Source organism: Myotis myotis, unplaced genomic scaffold (assembly GCF_014108235.1).
Source record: "Myotis myotis isolate mMyoMyo1 unplaced genomic scaffold, mMyoMyo1.p scaffold_m19_p_19, whole genome shotgun sequence".
NCBI classification, from domain to species: Eukaryota; Metazoa; Chordata; class Mammalia; order Chiroptera; family Vespertilionidae; genus Myotis; species Myotis myotis.
This window is the reverse complement of record NW_023416323.1, coordinates 34,808,947-34,832,265: the sequence shown is the minus strand read 5'-3', so window position 1 is coordinate 34,832,265 and position 23,319 is coordinate 34,808,947. Positions and strand designations below refer to the sequence as shown.

The 23,319-nt window shown below is 40.9% G+C and overlaps 1 protein-coding gene across 2 annotated transcripts in view; it reads right to left on the bottom strand.

Moving 5' to 3' along the window:
* Positions 1–23,319, bottom strand: part of CDH8 (cadherin 8) — a 323,696-nt gene that overhangs the window by 128,033 nt on the left and 172,344 nt on the right. For both annotated transcript variants that reach the window (XM_036346731.1, XM_036346729.1), the window contains exons 5-7: positions 10,604–10,771; positions 6,302–6,489; positions 2,341–2,594 (exon numbers count right to left, since the gene is read on the bottom strand). In XM_036346731.1, coding sequence (XP_036202624.1) covers positions 2,341–2,594; positions 6,302–6,489; positions 10,604–10,771 — 610 coding nt within the window. The remainder of the gene's footprint in view (positions 1–2,340; positions 2,595–6,301; positions 6,490–10,603; positions 10,772–23,319) is intronic.

Genomic DNA, 23,319 nt, shown 5'->3' with positions numbered 1-23,319 from the left:
AATATCCCTCCAACCCCCTCGCTAGCTGATTAAGAACAGGCCTCCGCGCAGGAAGTCAGTTCCTGCTGGGACCTCGGATTTCATGTTTGGAGTTGATTGCCCTGATATTTGAACTCCTCGCATCCCCGAAGGGCCCTTGGCTTGGCCTAGTCCCGGGCCCCCTGTGTGTTCCCTGCTAACAAGAGCAGAAATCTTGTCAAATCAAGTGCCAAACAGGCCCCAGGACAGGCCTCTCAGTTGGACCAATCTTGCTTATTTCCTTCACATGCTGTCACTTACACTTGGAGATGTGCAGAGGGTGGCCATTCCTCCTTTCTGTGTTGGATTTTCTTCTTTTTTTTTTTTTCAGAGGAAATGGAGTGACATGAACATGGGGAAGATTCATTTATTCAAAAACATATCACTGCCCCTAATTTATAACAGGATTAAATATATATATTTAATCCTGTTATAAATTACATATTATATATATAATTTATATATATTAATTATAAATTATATATATAATTTATAATTTATATATTATATATATAATTTTTATATGATGTATGTTATATATATAATTATATATTATATATATAATTTATATATATTATTGATTTCAGAGAGGAAGGGGGAGGGTTGAGAGTGATAGAAACATCAATGACAAGTGAGAATCATTGCATTGGTCAGCTGCCTCTTGCACACCCCCAACTGGAGGTACAGCCCGGGACCCAGGTATGTGCCCTTGACTGGAATCAAACCCATGAGCCCTCAGTCCACAGGCCGATGCTCTATCCACCAAGCAAACTAGCTAGGGCTATAACAGGATTTCAAGATGAAGTCATTTCACGATTTAGTCAGAAAATGGCTACCCATGGTAATGTATTTTTCTGGATACCTCCTGCTGCTGTATTCAACACCTGGCCCTATAAGTCTCTTAGCCAAATGCAGATCATTCTGTATGTCTATTGCTTGGTGGATTCCTTTAGAACTGAGAATGGACAACTGACCATTCCTCAAATCCCCAGGTTGGGTTTTACCTTCTTAGAGTTTGGGCTCTTTTGAAGAAAACATTTTTTTTGTATCCTTATGAGATACACTCTATATTATCCTGAATTTAGAAATGGTTTGTGTTAAAAATATCTTTTCTGGATTTGAAAAAAAAATTATTTTGTGGCCAAACTCAAGTTACTTGGGCCAATGACTAGCTGACTAGCTATTCTGCTGGGTTTCCCCTCCAACCTCATCATTTCAGCACCCTTGTGAGGGTTGAGAATGTAATCCATAAATTAATAAAATTTCCAGCAAACTTATTTGTCTAGAATTTCTCTGAACAGGGAAATTAGAAGGACATGAACGCCCGTGACCCAAGTGAACGCGTTGGGTATGAGTTGACATCGAACTTACAGAGTAACTGGACAATTCTCTAAAACTGTATTCCTACATTAAGTTTTCTGTCTCTTTTTTACAGCAAACATTTCTAAGACAATATTTGAAATCCACACTCAAACACATCATTAGCCAACACTTCACCCTTAGAGACCAGTGTACCTGTTATAGATTTGCAGTGTGCTTTGGGGGAAAAAAAGCTATTTAGCTTGAGCATTGTACTGTCATTGGGGTGACTAGCAAAAGAGAAAAGTTGTACGCAGTTCAACAGAAAAAAATAGGGTTGAGTCTCATTTCTGAAAAAAAGGCAGAAAAACTTTAATAAAGGATCATTTCTCATCTCAGGAAAGAATTCTGAGCAGGGAAAGTATAAACAAAAGGTATTTTTGAAATGGAAGAGAAAGATTTTATCTAAAAGCCTCCAATCCAGATATGCTGACCAACCAGAAATGCTCAGGTAATTTCAAAGCCAAACACCAAATACAGACATAAAATAGGGGTGTCTTCATATGTTGAGATAGTGGTCTCATGCCTCTAAATTCTCATATATAATTCACTGTAACTGTTAAAGGAGAAAGAAGAAAACCCAGCAATGCTCGGACAAAAAAAAAGGAAGTGTATAAACAAGCAAAATCAAAATAATATAAAAGATCCACCCAAATACACCACAAAACAGATGCAATTTTGCGTTCTCACTGAGCTCTCTGAATGCGGGAAGAGTTGTGTTCACCCTGATATCCCTGGCTTTGGGCTTTGTATGTAGCTCTGGGTTAATGTGTCTGTATGTGTGCATGTGTACACATGTATGCATGCACCCACGTTCACATGCATATGCACACACAATATGCATTGACCAAAATTCTTTGGTCATGTGAGGTTAGTCACTAAGGCAACCACATAGGACGCATACATAATTGCATTTTATACTGACGTGCTTGTCAACTGATATAGCCAGTAAGAGACATATACCTTATAGGACTGGAGGTGATATCAGGGTCACGTGCGGTCACTTGCCCAATCACGGAGTTCAGAGCTGCATTTTCGTGAACTTCGAGGAGATAAGTGGGTGAAGAGAAGACAGGAGGCTCATCAGCATCCTCAACGACAATTTTGACCGTGGCCGTGTCTTTAAAGGGCCCCCTGCCGCTGAAACGTGGGTCGACGTGGACATTGGCCGCCTCCACCTTCAGCGTATAGGATTTCTTGGTCTCAAAGTCCAGAGGCTGTTAAGAAATGACAAAGATGAATGTTGCTCACTAATGACCACAGCAGCAAGAACAAATGAGTGTAATGCTGATGGATGAGCGTTATGTGCATGGAAGCCCATTTGTGAGCCTTAATGGGATCCCTCTCCATTCCCCCAGATCCAACCTGTAAATCCTACAGGCATTTTATGGATATCTGCGTATTATACAAGCTCGGTGAATCTAACCTCCTATTGTTGTGTTTTTGTTTTGCTCATTTCGCTTGGAAATTCACAAAATATTCGCAGTCATGAATTGTGCCATCAAAATTTCACTTCAGAGTCATAATAAAATTTTACTAGTGATAACATGACCTGCATACCAATCAGCCAGTTAATTGAGCCTCTGCTGGGAGGAGATAAGGCAGCATCAAACACCATCTCGATCTGGGAAGAATATTTTAGCATTTCTGCAACAGTGTGTGAAATGTGAAGAACGAGAAATAATCATTGTTTAGGGCAAGGAGACATTATAAAGCATAATTTAGCACTAATCTCCACAAAGAGTGTTTTCTTATTTCACTTGCAAAGCATTGCTGCTCGGCTGATCATGTGGCTAAAAATGAGGTTTAACATTTATTTTTTATTTTTTAAATATATTTTTATGGATTTCAGAGAGGAAGGGAGAGGGAGAGAGAGATAGAAACATCAATGATGAGAGAGAATCATTGATCAGCTGCCTTCTGTATGCCCCACAACAGGGATCAAGCCAGCAATCCAGGCATGTGCCTGACCAGGAATCGAACCATGACCTCCTGGTTCATAGGTCAACGCTCAACCACTGAGCCATGCAGGGCTGCAAGGTTTATTTCTTTTTTGGGGGGGGGCGCGAGGGAGGGTATTCTTAGAAGTTCTCTATGATGAGTTCTGTGCTATGAAGCAGGTGAGCATGTAAAGAAATACATATGCAGACACATATGTACTTGTGTTTATATTTAGAAGAAGGAAAGATGAGAGCGGTAGCTATAGCTCTCTAGGTCTCACCAACCACTAAAAGCAAATTGAAATGACCTCATTGCACCATTACTGACAATATTTTTGACATATTAATAACTCATTCCTTAAAAGCCCCAGAGACTGTGGTTAATGACCTAGGTAAATATAGCTGGGTGAAAGAACATAATCCCCTTTAATAACCAGAGGGCATCTGTTTTGCAACCCTACGGTCCAATTCCCGGCAACACAGAATACTTCAGACTTCAAGAAAGTACATCTGTCAAGGTTCAAAGATACACTTTAGGTTTCTTTGCAATTTCCACTAAGAAACAGAACTTTACATCTGCAATGCAGATTTTAAAAAGAAGAGAAGAAGCTGGAACACAGACCAGCATTCACGAACTCTTTCAGAACTCCTGTATAAGTTTATCTATCATTTCAAATTTTTGTATTGATTTTTATAGTTGAATTCAGCTTTCATGGGACTTGACTTTTTTTGAAATATTTTCTAGGGAACAAGGCACATGCTCACTTCCCTGTCTATTCTGAAATGACTGGGTGCGTGTACCTGTGAGTAGATGATTCAACATCAGCGATTTGCCAACCATCCCTACTGTAACACGTATGCAATTTCAAGTTCTTCAGAAACACTGGTAAGTGCGACAGATTATGTCCCGTTTCATTCTTAGCTCACATAGTGACAATGTCCCCCACAATCCTGGTGTCCTTAGGATTGTATCAGACAAAAAAGAGGTCCCATGAATCGTGGAAATATGACACAATGCTCTCTAGAGTAAAATACATGTGTTTTCTTGGTGTTAAAATGTGTAGTATATGCTTCTAAGTTTATGAATAATTGTGAAGAAAAATACAGCCAATGGCTAATTGCTTCAGCTTATAAAAGCACCTTATGGCAACAACGGAGAGCAGTTAGTAATAACAATAAAAATGACATTAGAAATCATTAGCCAAGGAAAATGTGGCTTTGGGTTATTCAATAATTGACTCAAGCATAATTATACTGTACTCCATTTTTAAATACTTTGCAATGCTTAATCCTGTGCTCAAGCCATGTATAAAGGTAGGGTTGCTCAACAGAGAGTTGAAATAAATGCACCATTTTTCTCAAAATTGATCTTAAAATGTATTTTGTATACAAAGGTGAGTCCAGAACATGCCAGGTTCCCACTGCCACTGTCTCTTCAACGGGGGGATTTTAAGAGCATGATCAGTGGATGGCAGATCCCTGTGCAACATAACATAGAATTACAGAGTACATTTGGAGCTATTTCAGTGTAATACTGATCAGGACAGAGGGGAAAACGATGGGCTCCCAATGGTGTGGTTCACCATCTATCTTCTTATTCATGAACAAGCAAAACTTTTTAAAAACTAGCGACCTGGTGCACGAAATTAATGCACAGGAAGGGGGGGTCCCCTCAGCCCGGCCTGTGCCTTCTTGCCATCTGGAACCTCTCTGGGATGTCCGACTGCCGGTTTAAGCCCAATCCACAAACCGACATCCTTCTCGAAATTCCCTGGCTCCTAACCAATGGCCTGCCTACCTGCCTGCCTGATCGCCTCTAATCCCTCTGCCTGCCTGACTGCCCCTAACCACTTGCCTGCCTGCCTGATCACCCCTAACCTCTTGCCTGCCTGCCTCATTGCCCCTAACCACTCTGCCTGCCTGCTTCATCTCCCCTAACTGCTTGCCCTTTCTGCCTAATTGCCCCTAATCACTCTGCCTCCCTGGCTGATTGCCCCTAACTGCTCACCTGGCTGCCTAATCACCCCTAACCGCCTCTGCCTCTGCCCCCGCCACTGCGGATTCATCTGGAAGGATGTCAGGAATGACATCTGGAAGGTTGTTCGGCTGTCTGGTCTAATTAGCATAATACACTTTTATTATTATAGATTAATTTGGATTACTTTATGACAGAGATATAAAGGACAACATTCATCTAAATACCCATGATGAGCCTGGCTGGTGTGGCTTAGTGGTTGAGCATTGACCTATGCACCAAGAGGTCATGGTTTGATCCCTGGTCAGGGCACATGCCTGGGTTGTGGGCTCGAACCACCATCCAGGGATGTGCAGGAGGCAGCCAATCAATGATTCTCTCTCATTGTTGATGTTTCTATCTCTCTCCCTTTCCCTTCCTCTCTGAAAACAATAAAAATGTATTAAAAAGAAAGACTTCAGTGTGATTTGTGGAGACATACCAGGAAGTAGGAGGACAGACATGGGGAGAATTAATATAGAGAAAGATTAAAAGCCATTGAACTTGCCACCTCTGTGGGCAAGTGAGGCCTCTTCCCACTGGAAATCCTCTTCGGAACCATAGATAATAGGCCTCCAAATAATTTCTTCAGAGAATAGGAGCTGTCCCCCTATCTGCATCCCTCATTGCTTGAGGGTTGCCTTTCAAGTGTTGGGTTGCCTTTCAAGTGTTTAGTTCCCTACAAATGCCTGCAGTTTTGGAAAAGGCAGTGTGATGTAGATGGGAGAGATAAGGTGAGATTGGTGGCTAGCATCACCATGGTAACTCTTTCCCAGAGCTTTAGCTGATATGTAAAGTGAGGCCAAGAGGTATGAGGTGTAAAATTAGATCCACTTTTTCTGCAGCTAAAGAAGAGACACCTCTATCAGCTCTAAGACTTCACCAGGAAGTCCACCCAACTCCCGCAAACCCCAAAAACTCAAGTTTCCAAGAGGTATTTTGAATGTGAACAAAATCTTCCTTAGCTTACCTTTCTTAGTCTTATGATGCCATCCTGGGCCTGGGCATCAGAGGTGATTTCAAAGAGTGCTGTTCCATCCCCATCAATGATGTCATACGATGACTGCGCATTTTCACCAATATCCTGATCATTGGCCTTTACCCTGCCTATGGCAGTGCCAAGAACCACATCTTCAGGTACTGAGAAGTGATACAGACCTTAGAAAAGAGGAGAAACACTGAGCATGATGCAAATTCCATTCATTCATTCATTTAGCAAGCATGTATTGGGCACCTCCTTTGTTCCGGGAACTCCTGTAAATGCTACCACTACAATGTGGAAAAGATTTTAAAAAAGTAATTTTTGTTGTGGAATGCACAATATTTTAAATGAGTCAGAGACAGAGTTCCCAGAAGTAGTGAGCTCTTTTTGAGACTCTTCTCAGAGATGGAATTGATCCTATCACATGTGTACCAAGTGTGCAGTTGGAGCAGAGTTATAGCAGGATATTAGTGAATCTGTGTGAATGTTCTTTGCAATGGACTGTACAATCACATTGGCTGCCCGTGGGGCTCTTCGTTGTTGCCCAACATAAAACAGGAAGCTAATTTCAGCACAGGAAGATGCAATGTGCAACACACAGAAAGTCACTTTTGAAGCGGCCTCTGTATTTACAGACTCGGAGACCATTTTTGATAAAACCCAATTACTAAACTTCTGCTGTGCCCTGCAGCAAGCTGTTCTGACACATGAAACACTCCTCTTGCTACCAAAGTCCTTCCTCGTGGCTCTGAACACCAGCAATCCGACTTTCCAGACTCTCTAGGCAAAAGGCAATTACAGTGCGTGTTCCTTCTCCGGTGGGGGCCGTAAAACATGGCTAATTAGCGGCATCTTAATTCCAGTCGCTTTAGCTGTTGCCTTCGTGTTAACTCCTTCTCTTTGGCGGAGGGGAAGCTTTTGGAAACGTAACCCCTGGCTATTACCACTTCAGTGCATGTGTGCCCTACATTTCATGGCCGACTCCTGCGTTTATTTGCCTGAGGGTTTTCTCTGCCTTTCAGAATTCACTTTGGCCCCTGCCTGTCAGACCAGAACTGGAGAGAATGAATGCCCCATGGAAGCAGCCCTCAAACACTCACAGGAGTTCCTAGCCCAGCTTCCTCCCTTCTCTGGTAGGGTAACACTTCTCCTTTTTTTTTCCTTTTGCTTGTTTATTTAATTTACAGTGTTCCAGAGTTTCCCCAGTGGGATCAGCTCCAGTCACCCACAGTGGTAGCTGGCTTGATAATGTGCATCTTGGCTCCCTGTCTTTCTCACACACATCCTCACTTCCCTCCTGGCATTTCTTGGCATCATCTCCAAGATAAACTACTTCTAATCCAATTCTTGTCTCAGTGCCTGTTTCTGGGGGAATCCAAACCCAGACAACCAGGAAGTTTTAGTTTCACTGCAACAAAAACCAGGGGAGAATAAACACTCAATGAACTCTAAACCCAAAAGGAAAAATTACATCTGGAGAACATTACCTAATTGTGGTTTGAACGCGATCACTGGGTCCCTGGGATAAACTCGGGCTCATTTTACCCACTGTAACAGGATTAGTTCAGATGAGATGACGGGTAAGGTTTTCTTGTAGCACGAACACACTTTTATTTAATGACGACAGGAAGATGTCCCTTAGAAGCATGAAATGATGGGACCGGGGAGCAGAATGTTGTCCTAATAGCTTTGCCATAAGGCATGCACTAAAAATCATCATGTTGAGCATAAGTTTCCCGATTCTCTCATAATTGGTGCAATGATTCCATTTCCTTCAGACTTCTTATTCCAGGTAAGGTTTGAGATGCGCCATTCAGGAATAGTTATTAAGTAAATAAGGCAGCAAGGGACCTCAACCTCACTGCCTGTTCTGAGGCAGAGAGCCTTGGGAAACCAAGCAAATGGAACAATTCTTCAGCCATCTCTAGTCTATGCACTCTCATCATCTCCAGCAGTGTGATCATGTTTAATGGTTATTACCTCTAAAAAAGTTATTAACACTTCTGAAACTCATCTGCCACCGCTGAAGTGAAACAATCCTTTTTGCAAGAAAGAAGAGTTGCATCTTAGAGCATTAACTCTAATGGCAACTGAAACATTATGCTAAGTGAAATAAGCCAGTCAGAGAAGGATAAATACCACATGATCTCACTCATTTGTGGAATATAATGAACAACATAAACTGATGAACAAGGACTGATCCAGAGACGGAGAGGCATTGATTGGACTGTCTGGCCTTGGAGAGAAGGTAGGGGAGGGTGGGGGTAAGGGGGAGAGATCAACCAAAGGACTTATATGCAAGCATATAGGCCTAACCAGTGGACATGGACAACAGGGGGGTGAGGGCATGAGTGGGGGGGGTGGGGGGTAACATGGAGATAAGGACACATATGTAATATCTCAATCAATAAAAAATATATTAAAAAAAAGAAAGAAAACGAAAGAGGAGGTTGGGGGAAGGATAGGAGAAATGGTGTTTCTCCATTCCAATAACGTTGTGAGAGGGGGTTGCCTTGTTGCCTGATTTATGAATGGCCAGATGTGCCATTTCTCAGTCAAAATGCATCTTCAATGTTCTTTCGACCTTGGGATTTCTGAAGATACATTCTCAAAGGTGCCTCAACTGTGTCATTTTCAATCCCACCTCTGTCTCTCTCCCCGTCTTTCTCTTTGTCCTCTCTTTCTTCAAAAACTGGTTCTCCTATGGTATTTCCTATCCCAGCAACATGTACCAGTATGCATCGAATAGTCTTTCGTGTCAGAAATATGATAATTCACCTCCTCAACTAAATTCACCTCCTCTTAGATTTTTGTTATCATAACTTCTCAAATATCTATGGCAACTCTGCACTCTTCTCCACTTCCACTGACACCACCCTGGCTGGCCAAGGCTACCATCACTTTTGACATGCATGACTACAACCACCTGTTAACTGGCTGCATTGTGCGGAAGACAGTGGGCAAAGGCCAGCTTTCCTTTTCTCTCCCTGAAATCAAATCCTATTACTCAAGCCACCACTTGAAATCTTTTCTCTCATTTTTTTCAACTTAATTTTTTTAAACATATATTTTTATTGATTTCAGAGAGGAAGGGAAAGGGAGAGAGAGAGAGAAACACTGATAGAGAGAATCAATGATCAGCTGCCTCCTGCACACCACCTACTGGAAATCAAGGCCTCAACCTGGGCATGTGCCCTGACCAGGAATCGAACCATGACCGACTGGTTCAAGGGTCACTGCTCAACCACTGGGACACACTGGCCGGGCTCATCTTTAAATCTTTTAATGCTTTTTAGTGATGTTAGGATAAAAGTCATGGTACATAGAATGGACTCCAAATCCAATACATCTAACTCTTGCCTAACCTTACTCTCCAGCTTCTGTGCTTCCCCTGCCGTGAAATTCTATCCATTCCTATCCAGGGCCCTACACCCTTCTTCTACAGGGTGTTTGGACAGCCTTTTCCTCTAGGTGCAATGCCCATCCCCCAATCTCTTGCTTTTACCTTGTCTCAGCTAGTTCCTAATTATCATTCATACCTCAACTCAAGAGCCTCCATGTCAGAAAGACCTTCCCCAATCATATTTCTAGGTCAGGTTACTTTGACAAATACTCAAAAGAAAAGGGATTCAATGAGAGTACAAGAACGTTGGCAAATGATGACCGTCTCCCTGATTCATTGAAGGTGGTTGCCTAGAAGGCCATGGAGAGGTTTCTGAGGCCGACCATGTCCTTAGCAGGGAAGAGTTGAGTCAGTGATCACTGATGTTCCTGCAGCTGAGGAAAAGTATATATTTTGCAGCAAATGTATATGCCTTTTCCACCTCCGATGCTAAAGATTTGGTTTATTTTATATGACAAGTAGGACTATTGATAGAACAATATCTGAGGTGCATTTAATCACGCTATCAAAATTTCTTAATGGAAGGAACCTTGAAATAGAGAAATACGCTCACATCTTGCAGTTTGAGCTCCACTACTTAACTACATACTTAATATTTGGAAATTATTTCAATTGATTTAAACTTTGTAAAATGAGGGTGCATTTAATACCAAATGACAAGAGGGTTGCTTGCTTTGTGCATATATGTGAATTGCCCTACCTTGTATATAATCCACAGTAAAAGATGGCAATGGGCTCTTTGGATATTTATAATATACATTTGAATTTTATAATATAATTATAATATACATTAATTATAATATAAGTATAAATAATGAAACATATAACATAAATTCGAATGCCAACATCACACTTAGATTCTCATCCAGTGCAGGAAACTCACTTACTTTGGGCAAATTTTGGAGGATTGTCATTAACATCAGTAAGAGTCACTGTCAGTGTCGTGGTCCCGGACAGGCCCCCGGAGTGGCCACCCATGTCTTTGGCTTGGATGACGACCAGGTACTCCTCCTTGGCTTCTCTGTCCATGTTGGGAAGGGCAGTTTTTATAATTGCTGATGGAGAGAGAAATGGGAGAATGACTTTCAGGCAGACAGCTCATTCAAAAATAAATGTGTGAAACAAACTCTCTCTCTCTCTCTCTCTCTCTCTCTCTCTCTCTCTCTCTCTGACACACACACACACACACACACACACACACACGCACGCACACCCCACACACATACATAAACACATACAAGTCCCCGCTCACACAATTTTCAGTTTTCTTTTGACATTTCACTGGTGTGTGTTTGTGATGCCAACACTAAGGAAGATTAGAATCATAGACAGCAGTAGATAACTTGCAAAAATCCATTTTATCACATTTTTTTAAAAACTTGCAAAAATATACATTCCAAAGTAAATCGAATGGCATACTCTTGCCTCCCAAATTAAAGTATAAATCACAACACAGCCTCATCTACCGAGGGAAACCCTGGAAGTAAAAGAATCCTACAATTTATCACAGGCTCCAATTCCCCTACAGGAGGAGTAAATACACAAATAGCTTGAAGGCTCTGAGGTCAAAGATAAATTATTCTGATGCTCACAAATACATTTGAGAAGAAAAAAGTAAATGCATTTTTGGAATCAACTCAGATGAATTAGATACCAATCAGAATTCATATAGGCGAGTGTCTAAATCCCAAGGTACTATGTGTTCAACTACATTTATACTTTAGGTCCTGAACTTATTTTGAAAATCTGTATTTAGTCCTCTCTCTACCCTTATAATTCTTTTCATAGATAAGCATTGCTAACATATGTGTATAATTCTAAAGCCATACTTGAAAATGCATACAAATGTGCATATGTATATAAACATTTAACCACAAATATGATCATGATATAGGCATTTATTCACACAATGGATGTCTTTGAGATATCTTCTTTTAAATATATTTTTATTGATTTCAGAGAGGAAGGAAGAAGGAGAGCGAGACAGAACATCAATGATGAGAGAGAATCATTGATCAGCTGCCTCCTGCATGTCTCACAATGGGGATCAAGCCAGCAATCCAGGCATGTGCCTGACCAGGAATTGAACCATGACCTTCTGGTTCATAGGTCAATGCTCAACCACTGAGCCACTCTGGCCAGACTGAGATATTTTCTTGTTAGCACATAGAGGTCCAACTTATTACTTCTTATAGGTGCATCCTTGTTCCTTTATGAGTAACTATGAGTAACTTAGTCCCATATTAATGGATATTGCAGTTATTTCCATTTCAGAGAATAGTCATCTAACTTATAAGAATATTATATTTTTTTTCTGTGCCCTGAATTTTTACTTAAGTCTATATCATAGGATGCCCCTCTCCATCTTGCTAAAACCCCATAAGAAAAATGATCATGACTAGCCTAGTATATTCCTATTGATTGGATGTGTGTTGTACCTCTGGCCCAAATGAAAGAAAACTTCCGATTAAAGATAATTCCCCCTTACTTCTAACCCAGGGACATCATAGATGTTCAGTTCAAACTGAGGATGAGCCACACTCTGACACTCCTGAAGTTGTAATTCTGTTTTGTTTTGTTTGTTGCTGTTGTTTTTTTTTAACTCCTATAGTCTAATTAAATCATCTGTCTATAAAAGGTTTGTGAGAAGTTCAAGTCCCTGCATCATTTGAGTAGCTGGTGGGGCCCAAGAGTATCCTGGGAAATCTAATCCACCCAGGCAGTGGGCAGGCTCGGGGAAGAGCTGAGTTCTTACGTACTTTATTTGACCTTGACATAACTTTCATATCAAAGCCTCCCATCCGGGGAGCACTCACTTGGATATCTATGCTTATTTGAAAACACTGATGGTAACATAATAATATCTTTCATTACAATTGTTTGTCTCAGGATTTGATCATATCATACTATAACTCAATACATCACACTTGCAAGGTTATAAACCAAAACAGGAAGAAAAGGAAAAAAAGAAATATAGCCATTACTCAGACTTAGATCACTATCCCTTGATTGTCTCTCTTAACCTGGCCATTTCAATAGATCCTTTGTTGAACTCTCCTCAATGACTCCATTCCTGCCAGAATCTTCTAAGATATGGTTAGAATACCTGTCCGTACCTAAGTGTGAAATGTGGTTCCAGCATGCCATTGTTACACAGACATCTACAGGTAAAATGTATGTCAATGAATAGCCTATGGCTGCCCCAAGGATCGCTCCTTATCTGTGAAACTGAGAATAATACCTATTCACTTAGATTAGTTGCTCAACATGACCCCGCTGGGAAGCTGCACATCTGGGAGACTTCACACCTCCTCTTCTCTTCTGCAACATCTGGAGGAGCTTTCCTGGTTTCTAAAGCAAGCAGGAGCCTCTCCAAAGTTTTGTCAGGGCATGGGGCACATATAATTGGCTTTAATACAAACAATAATAAACAGCGCTTGCTCTGTCTAAGGCCCCCCCACCCCCACACTCACCCCCACCCCCACCCCTTGGCTCTAGTCTCAACCTCACAAGTAGCAGTAACTCATTAGAAAACCCAAGACTGAATTTCTGGAACATTTTTCTGCTACTTGGTGGCTGTAAAGGCAGGAGAGGAAAAACACACAAGTGCCCTTTGCTCTCCTATTTGTTCTCCATTGGGTTGGGACGTGTTCACTTTTTTTGAAATTCCTATTCAAAAGGCAAATCAATCCACTTGCATAAATATTGCAAGATATTGATAAGCTCCTAAAATAGAAATTTTAAAACTGCCTGAAAACGTCCTTCTGCTTCTCCCTAAATCATTTGCTTTGGTTCCCATATTACCCCAAGCCCTAGGAGTCTCAGGCTGTGTCTTCTGTGGGTGAGAGAACTTCCATGTGTATACATACATACACATACATACATATATATGTTGTTTGGTATTACATACCAGCCAACACAGAGCAGAAAATACTCTGTGTGATCAGGCTGTTTTTCCTCTCAGATTTGAGAAATAAAAAAATTTGACCCATTGCCAAAACCGGTTTGGCTCAGTGGATAGAGCGTCGGCTTGCGGACTGAAAGGTCCCGGGTTCGATTCCAGTCAAGGGCATGTACCTGGGTTGTGGGCACATCCCCAATAGGAGATGTGCAGTAGGCAGCTGATCGATGTTTCTCTCTCATCGATGTTTCTAACTCTCTATCTCTCTCCCTTCTTCTCTGTAAAAAATCAATAAAACATATTTAAAAAAAAAATTTTGACCCATGAATACCCCACCCCAAATTTGCTAAAATGTTCAATTAAGAAGCATTTTTATCCATTTTCAACTTTGATTTTTAAAAGGTAGACAGGAACTCCCACTATACTCTTTTCACCAGTATAAACAAATTTAAAACACCTTGCGATGGTGCTAATTTTATATTTTTTAATTTACTGGTTTGAGAGAGAGCCACACATTGGTTTGTTGTTCCATATATTTATACATTCATCAGTTGATTCTTTTATCTACCATGGCCAGGGATTGAATCAGCAACCTTGGCATATGAAAACAATGCTCTAACAACTGAGCTACCCTGTCCAGGGCATGATGGTGCTAATTTTAAATAGCTTCCCTTTGCCCAAAATATGAATTGTGTCTCCTTTTGTCACCGTCATGCTCAACCTCACATGCCTATGTCTCCCACATGCTTATGGTCACACGTTCTCAATGCTCAGAAATGTGTTCATAAACTTAAACGTGATGTTGAAACTCCCATGACACCAACTCGGCAACAGATTCAGGTGTTCAATTTATGGCACTCAGCGTGACAACATTCTTTCTGCTGGGACAGTTAGTAAAACTCCTTGATGTAGATATTTGCTAAATAACCTCACAAAAAATAAAATCAACTTATTTTTTTCCAATGGAAATTTCAGGATTACAACTTGGAGTTGATCCGATGAAAAATATCACCCCTGGTATCTCTGGCTTTTGTAACTTTCCAACACAGGGTTTAGGCTTAGACGCTCTTCACTAGTCCCCCTTGATAAGTCACAGAACATCCTGGGGACCCACCTTTTCCTTGAAAACAGAGGCACTAATGTGTTGAGAAGGAAAAACAAACAAACACAATTGGTGTTCAGGAGGATGAGCAGGTCCCGCTGGATTCTCAATAACATTAAACACAGATTCAATTCAGAAAAGAAATGTAAACAAATACATTTTAGAAGTTTTTCCCTAGAACTTCATTTTGAAAATCTAATCAGAAAAATCAATTAATGAAAACAGCCCATCCTCCATGAATTCAATTCAATGCAGGTATTGAAACTGGCACAGGGGAGCAGGAAAGGGAAGGTCTGGGGATCGAGATGAACGCTGGTAGGAGGATTAAAACAGGGAAGGGGGACCATCTTGCTCTGAAACTGGCATTCACTACCCTACAGTGAACAGTCAATCTGACTGTGACTATAGCTATGAATTAGATTGATGGGTGATGTCTTGCCGGGAGCCGGTCCATGCTTGCTGTTTCAAGGGACCTGGCATATATGGCATACTGTTTTTAATATGTTTGCTCACCTTCTTGGCACTATGTGTTTTAACCAAGGTCTCTGAGAAAGGTTGTTTCCCCAGGTAGGGATTTTCCCCTGAAGTTAGGGAGGGAATAAAACCTCTTAACTAAGTGCCAGGCGGGTAATTAATCATTTTAACTACGAACAATCATGCTTAAGCTACATAATCTTTACTCCCTGGAATGGAGATAAGAAACTCCCTAACCTTTGAAATAGAGATTGATAGGATTGGAATCAACTGGTATAAATACAGATGTAAGAAGACAGAACCAAGAGAGACAGAACCTAGGCACAGAACCTACACAGAAAGTTCTCTAGAGACAGAAGAACTTTGCTGGAGAGAACATGGCAAAAGATCCTGGACAGAAACTGGCCTCAGAAACTAGAGACAGAACCTAGCGAGAGAACATGGCAAAAGATCCTGGACTGAACCTGACTACAGAAATTGGCAAGAGAACCTGACTAGAACCTGGTGACTGAACCTGGCTGGAGAACCTGGAGATCCTAAGCAGAACCTCTCTGGAGATCCAGACCAGAACTTGGCTGGAGATCCTGGCTGGAGATCCTGGCTAGGCTGATGACCAACTGAACGCTGTCTTCGTGTCATTTCTTCTTCGCCGACTCCATCCACACCTTTGGGGACCCCTGGACCTGCTGGGGTTGGACCCCGGCAATGTCTGATGATAGATAGATGATAGATAGATAGATAGATGGATAGATAGATAGATATGATAGATAGATGGTAGATAGATACATACATAGATACAGATGGTAGATGATAGATAGATTGATAGATAGATAGATAGATAGATAGATAGATAGATAGATAGATAGATATGATAGATAGATGGTAGATAGATACATACATAGATATAGTTGGTAGATGATAGATAGACAGATATAGATAGATATGGTAGATACATACATAGATACAGATGATAGATGATAGATAGATTATAGATAGATAAATAGATAGATAGTTATAGATAGATAGACGATAGGTCACTGATAGAAGATCTGCATTTGGAGAAAATAATTTCCTCATATATTTCTGGTGCTTCATTCTCCTGTATTTAAAAGGCATGGCCTTATCTTATATTTGTTCAATCAAATGGAGATTTCTCTGGTGCGGCACTTGAAGAATTTAAATCCTAGACTGGCCTAAGTTCTCTGTGCTAAGCAGCTGCTCCTCATGCCTCATCATTCAGAGAGTACTTCTGATTAGAATCCCGTCTCAGACACCTCAAAAATTTAAAACATGTGTGTGTGTGTGTGTGTGTGTGTGTGTGTGTGTGTGTGTGTTCTCTTCCCATTGTCTTCGGCGTTATCATTTGGGAAGCATTCTGTATCCGCCAGGAAGACTGCTTTTTATAATTTCTGTGCTATCAGGAGATTGAGAGGCTGCCCGAGAACGGCAAGGAGATGCTGATTAACTCCTTTGTCATCGTGAAGGCTGATTACTGTAATTCAGCCCTTGTGGGCCCCCCAGATTGTGCCGCTCAAAGACTGCAGTTGATATGAAATGCTGTGCTCGACTCCTCTCTTGAATGCAACTTGTTGAGCCCGTTATCCTGGTCATGAAACCACTAGCTTTGTCATTCACCGAAACTCTTGCTATTTCAATGTGCGATTGTTATCCTACTATCTGTAAAACTTACTTCGCAATACGTCTTCTTTTTTGGGGGGGGGAGGTCACAGACCGCACCCATACTTTCTGCAACTGTGGGATCTGGGCCACAGCAGCCAGTGATGAGGGTGAGGGATATATACCCAGAGCTGTCTCAACACATGCTCACATTACCATGGAAGAATAGCCTCAGTATAATCCCTTCAATCACGCCCAATCTGCACGAATATGTCACAAAGGAGAAAGCGACGCATGAGAAAGCTGCTCGCCTCCACAGGGTACAAAATCTCCTGCGTCTCCCTTTCTTCATGACTAGAACTAGGAATTAGCGAGATGGGTGATGACTGATGACAGACAGCTAGATAGACCGAAAAACAGACAGACAGACAGGAAGATACATAGATACAGATGGGTGACAAAAGAGTCTCTATTCAGAGAAACTAGATTTCTTATCTATTTCTGGTTCTTTTGTAAAACAGAACAATATAATTGGAAGCTAATTCATTAAATGCATCAGTAATCAAAGGGTTATTTATATATTTTGACTTTATACTTTTAAAATCAGAAGTTATTCCAAGAAAATTTAAAATGCTCCTTTCTCGCTTCTTTTTAGAGTGTGTTCACTTTTTGTATGATATTTCGTAAAGACAACCAATTTAAATATGTAACAAGGTTAATATTAACTTAGTGGTTAAGATTATATAGATTAAAAGTATACACTATTAAGGAGATGTTTATTTTTATGTTTATAATTATGTTAAAAATGTCTGTAGCAACATAAAATGCTCATAACAATTTCTAAATTTTATTTAAAAAGAATATTTGCCATAATTATTTTGTATTATAATGTGCTTATAAAAATTTGGCAAAGAATATACATAAAGATAACATGAAGTGTTTTTGTAAAGGAATAGAAGGCCCTCTCCTTCCCATAATAAATTTCCCTGAACTCTCTAATGCAGCGGTTCTCAACCTGTGGGTCGAGACCCCTTTGGCGGTTGAACGACCCTTTCCCAGGGGTCGCCTACGACCATCCTGCATATCAGATATTTACATGACAATTCATAACAGTAGCAACATTACAGTTATGAAGTAGCAACGAAAATAATTTTATGGTTGGGTCACAACATGAGGAACTGTATTTAAAGGGCCAGAAGGTTGAGAACCACTGCTCTAATGGGAGTCATAGGACCGTACCTGCTAGAAAAAGGGCTCTGGGGTTAGATATATGAGAACTTATTTTGGTAGTAGTGCTACTCGCCATGTGATCTTGGGCAGACCATTGAAACTCACCGAAGCTCACAAATCTCTTGTGTAAAATGCTATTAATTGCTAAACCAGAGTTTCAGTTAGGTACATGTGAGATAAAAAGCCAAATGTATTACATTATACACATATAGATATTATTACATATAGATATAGATACATACACAGAGATATATAAATATATACATATTTTTGTATTTATATTTCCAAATATATTCATACATCAGACATATATTTATACCTAACGTTGTATTTACATTTTATAAAGACATACCTATTGATACATATTTATGTAAATACAATTTAGGTATCCATTCCATGTAATAATAATCACAATACACTTATTTTAATAAAAATTAGTAACAAAGTTTATGTTCTGTGATGCTACAAACACGAACATCCCTCACCAACTTCAGAATGGTATGCCTCCACAGTGATTTCCAGGCAACAACAAAGATCTGCATCCAAATATCTACATAATTTGTGCCCAGCTGATCTTTTACCAGAACATTCTACACAACACATGGCTTTTAAAAAATGGAGATCTAATGGACTTATAGCATTGTCTTAGCTTCAGGTGTACACCAAATGTTCTGATGTTTGCATGTGCACGCAATGCTCACCACAATAGGATAAGTACCTTTCTTCAGACGTTCCTCATACTGTGGTGCCTGCACAAGTTTGTGGAGAGTCAGCCCAGACCACCCTGGGCCTTCACTCGGCCTCTTAGAACGCCATTCATGTTCTGAGGTCTAGCTCTGATGTTGCAGAGACAAAGAAGCCCTCCCAGGCAGAACTAATGACTCTCTTCCTTTCACCTTCATGCACCTTTGCTAGGACCTGACTCACGGCATTTAGCTTTAAGTCTTTTCTCCATTTCACCACGTCCTCTATGATTTCAACCTGTCCTGAGAGCAACGTACTGTGGGCAGGAACCATATCTTATTCATCTTCCGATGCCCAGAACCAAACCTAATCTCTGGCACATAATGGGTACTCAACCAATGTAGGAGAGAATAAAAGAATACCAAGGAAATGAATGAAGGTAGGAGGGATGAAGGAGGGAAAAGAAAGGCAGTAAAAAATGGTAATAGAGTTTTTCCTAGCTGCTTTGGGGACTCAGTATTAGAGTATGCAAACACTGGATAAATGTCAGTAATTGTCATGTCTACGGGGTCCAAAGAACTAGATACAAATATAATATAACAGAGCCACCAAGTGGGGAGGAGGGGATCAAGATTTGAACCTAAGTCTTGCAACCTTCAAGGCTCAAAAAATGCCCAGGGCTATTCCGGACCATCTCATGAGTCACATCTTAAGGTCATACCAGTTTGCCAGAGGAAGGTCACAAGGTCATGACACTTCAGTGAATGCCAGTGAGGTGAGTAGGTTTTGCAGATTAAAGAACCCAGGGGTTCTCTTTGTTTCTCTAGAAATTTTACCCATTTCATAATTGACATTTGAGTTGTTTACTAAGTGCCTCGGTGTATGTTCATGGTTAGTGTTCTAATACTTCAGATAATCTCAGGATTACTTAAAAAAAAGGGGGGGGGAAATGCTGATGAACTATGTATCCTAGTAACATTTCATGAATTTAATTAATTGAAGGTGAATTCATGAAAAAACAATTGCTTTCATCTCCAGGGGTGGGCAAACTTTTTGACTCGAGGGCCACAATGGGTTCTTAAACTGGACCGGAGGGCCGGAACAAAAGCATGGATGGAGTGTTTGTGTGAACTAATATAAATTCAAAGTAAACATCATTACATAAAAGGGTACGGTCTTTTTTTTTTTTTTTTTTTTAGTTTTATTCATTTCAAACAGGCCAGATCTGGCCCGCGGGCCGTAGTTTGCCCACGGCTGATCTACACGCTTTACCAATAATGCCTTAGTCTTACTTGTCATTTTTCAAGTGCCATTTTTATTTATTTCTCTTTGCATATATACAGATATGACATTCACATTCTCCTAAAATTATTTAGAGGTAAAATTAGCCGAAACTGTATTATTAGATGACTAGTAGGGGTTTGGAATATGGTCCAGCAATGAGAAAGGTCTCAGGCCATGTCACAGACTGTACCGCGCAAGATTCCAAATCTGGGTCTCTAGAATTTTAGTTATAAATAAATTAGTTAAATTATCCACTCCCTTTTGGCCAAAAAACTCCCCAAAACACTAACCAAACAAACAAACAAAAACCCCTCCATATCGTGCTTACTAAGATATTTTTCCAACAATCTCCTCCTATGTTATCACAATATCTTAACATGAGTCTGACAGACATGACTTCTTTCTTTGACTTATAGAATCTTGACTTATAGAGTTCATATATATGTAACTCTATTGGACCCTCCCCATTTATGTTTGAAAACTGGTGCTAGAGAACAGTAGGCTTGCAAGCTGTAAATTAGACCATGAGGATCCATCCAGTATCTCAATGTATACAAATTACTTATTTGCATGTGAATTTCCTGTCTCAGGAGGCAGTATACTCTTTGACTAAATAACTGTAACTTCTTTCTCCCCCTCCTGTATGGTTCCCATGCATGTCCAGATCCATATCCGCAGGAAATGACGCAGGAAATAGTTGTAAGTGAATTGGCAATGATGCCCTGTGTCTATAGCTTTACACTCTGGGTGTAGTGACTTGTGTGTGGAGTGTCTCCTCTGCAGCTCCTGGATTCCCCTATTAAGCAATTCTGCACAGGCCACCCCTTTCCAGCATCAACACATGACTAGCCAATAACTGGTGCGACTCAAACTGCCAATTTCGTGTTCCATTGAAATCCTTGCAATTATTCCTATTCACAATTGATGATGCCTCAATCAAGTGGAATTATTTCTGTGAAGAATATGATGGCTCTATTCTTTCCTTAAGCTATAATTCCAATAACTAATTATACATACAAGAAGTATGGGTGGTTTAAAGAAGCAAAGTGAAAGTCGCTAAAGAATGGATGCTTTCTCCACGGCAGGGTCGTGGAGAAGCCAAAGCAGGGGCTTGGCAGTGCCCACTGAGAAACGGAGCTGGAATGGAGACCTCAGTCTAAATAAAGTCAAGCAAGTCTTTTCAGCTCTTAGCACCTTCGTCTCCTCATTTGGACAACAGAGATTTTTAACAACTACCTCCGACCTCCCATTATATAAAACAGCTTGCAGCGTTGCTCACAGAACATAACAGAGGTTCAAATATGAAGTGAATTGATATTATCTCCAAATGCTAGGTGGTGCTGATTCCTCTTCTGCCTCATTGGAACTCTGGCCCCACACCTCAGTCAGACACAGCATGTCACGTGGATCGAAGCCCACGAAGTTTGAGGAGCCTGGGTGTTTTTTTAAAATATATTTTTATCGATTTCAGAGAGGAAGGGAGAGAGAGAGAGATAGAAACATCAAAGATGAGAGAGAATCATTGATGGGCTGCCTCCTGCATGCCCCATACTGGGGATCAGGCCCATAACCCAAGCATGGGCCCTGACCGGGAATTGAACCATGACCTCCAGGTTCATAGGTTGAGGCTCAACCACTGAGCCATTCAGGCAGGGCAGGAGCCTGGGGTTTGATATCACACATTGGGTTTGATTGGCCCTTCCATTTCCAAGTGCTACCATTAACATGGGCAATTTTTTTAAATGTCTCTTTGCATCTGTTTTCTTTTTTGCTTCATAGAGATGGTTCTTACCTCATAATTTTTCTTGTGTTTATTTTGTTATTAAGATGATTAAGACAGATAATGCATATTATTATGTTATCATTTAACATGTGTTAATTATATAGATAGATAGATAGATAGATAGATAGATAGATAGATAGATGTTATTAGCTGATCACTATTACTATGACTATAACTGCCAGTGATACCACGTTATTGCTGGGTGATTGTGAAGACCAATTATGATAAAAAATAATAATATTCCATATCTTATAGAACCTCCTTTAGGCCAGGCCCTATACAGGGACAAAGTCTATATGCATATAGGGTGCTTAGGGTAGTGGTTGGCACGGAGTAGGTATTCACCTACGTAGCTATTATAATTATTATCACTATTACCTCATCTTTCCACATCACAACCATCCAGTTAAGTAGCAATTACAGTTCCTGCTAAACAATGAAGGCATATGAACTTCTGTGATCTTAGTTAATTGATTTATATTCTGTGAACTTCAACATGGTTGAGATAGTAATAGACCTAATGATCTTAGCACTTCCTGTTTCATCAACTTATCTCTCCTACACCTTGGAGGTTCGAGCTGATCACGGATCGCTAACTTCAGAGGACTCTGCCTGGTAGGTTTGCATGTCAGCTGCAAATGATAGTCATTGCCCTTCCTCTTTGAGTAATCTCTAACCCAGAGATGCAATGCCAACTCAGGGACCCGTCACTCAGCAAATTCCCACCAACCCACTAACCCTGATTGCAAGTATCTACAAAATGCAGAGAGTAAGTGAGACTCTAGCCAAGAGACTGCCTCTGCTGATAAAATGTTCCCAATTAACTCACTCTTCAACCTCAAATTAATCGATCAGCCGCCTCCTGCACATCTCCTACTGGGGATGTGCCCGCAACCCAGGTACATGCCCTTGACCGGAATCGAACCTGGGACCTTTCAGTCCGCAGGCCGACGCTCTATCCACTGAGCCAAACCGGTTTTGGCAACCTCAAATTCTTAGAGAAATTTCTGGCTAATAAGTCATGCCTTTGCCCCATGGGTCATTGAGCATTGCAACAAATGATCACTGTATCACTTCTGCGTGTGGCGGGGTAGGCTCCCCACTCATAAAAGCATAGCCCAAGGCTCAGAGATGAGGGACAACAATGTGCTTCCCATTGCTTTAACCCAGGTCAGAAGGGCACATCCACTTCAATGAAGCACTTAAACATCCTGATGCATCTACAATAATTCAAGGGGCACAGAGCTCCCAACTACCCCTGGATAACCTCCTCGCCGTCCCTTGTCTGCCTTTCCACCCGATGCCCTCCTCCACCTCTTCGTTTCAAGGTCTGCTTTTGAAATCCCCCTACATTCTGCTTTGGGGCCGCAGGCTGTCTTTCTTCCCAGCAGAGTGACTTGTCGCCTTTCCTTCACGTTCTCTCTCAAAAGAGAATTCTCCTCCTCCATTCCCCACGCCACCTCTCAATGCTGCTGAGCAAGCCCTCAATCTCACCAGTGTCTGTGTGAGATGTACCATCAACTACCTT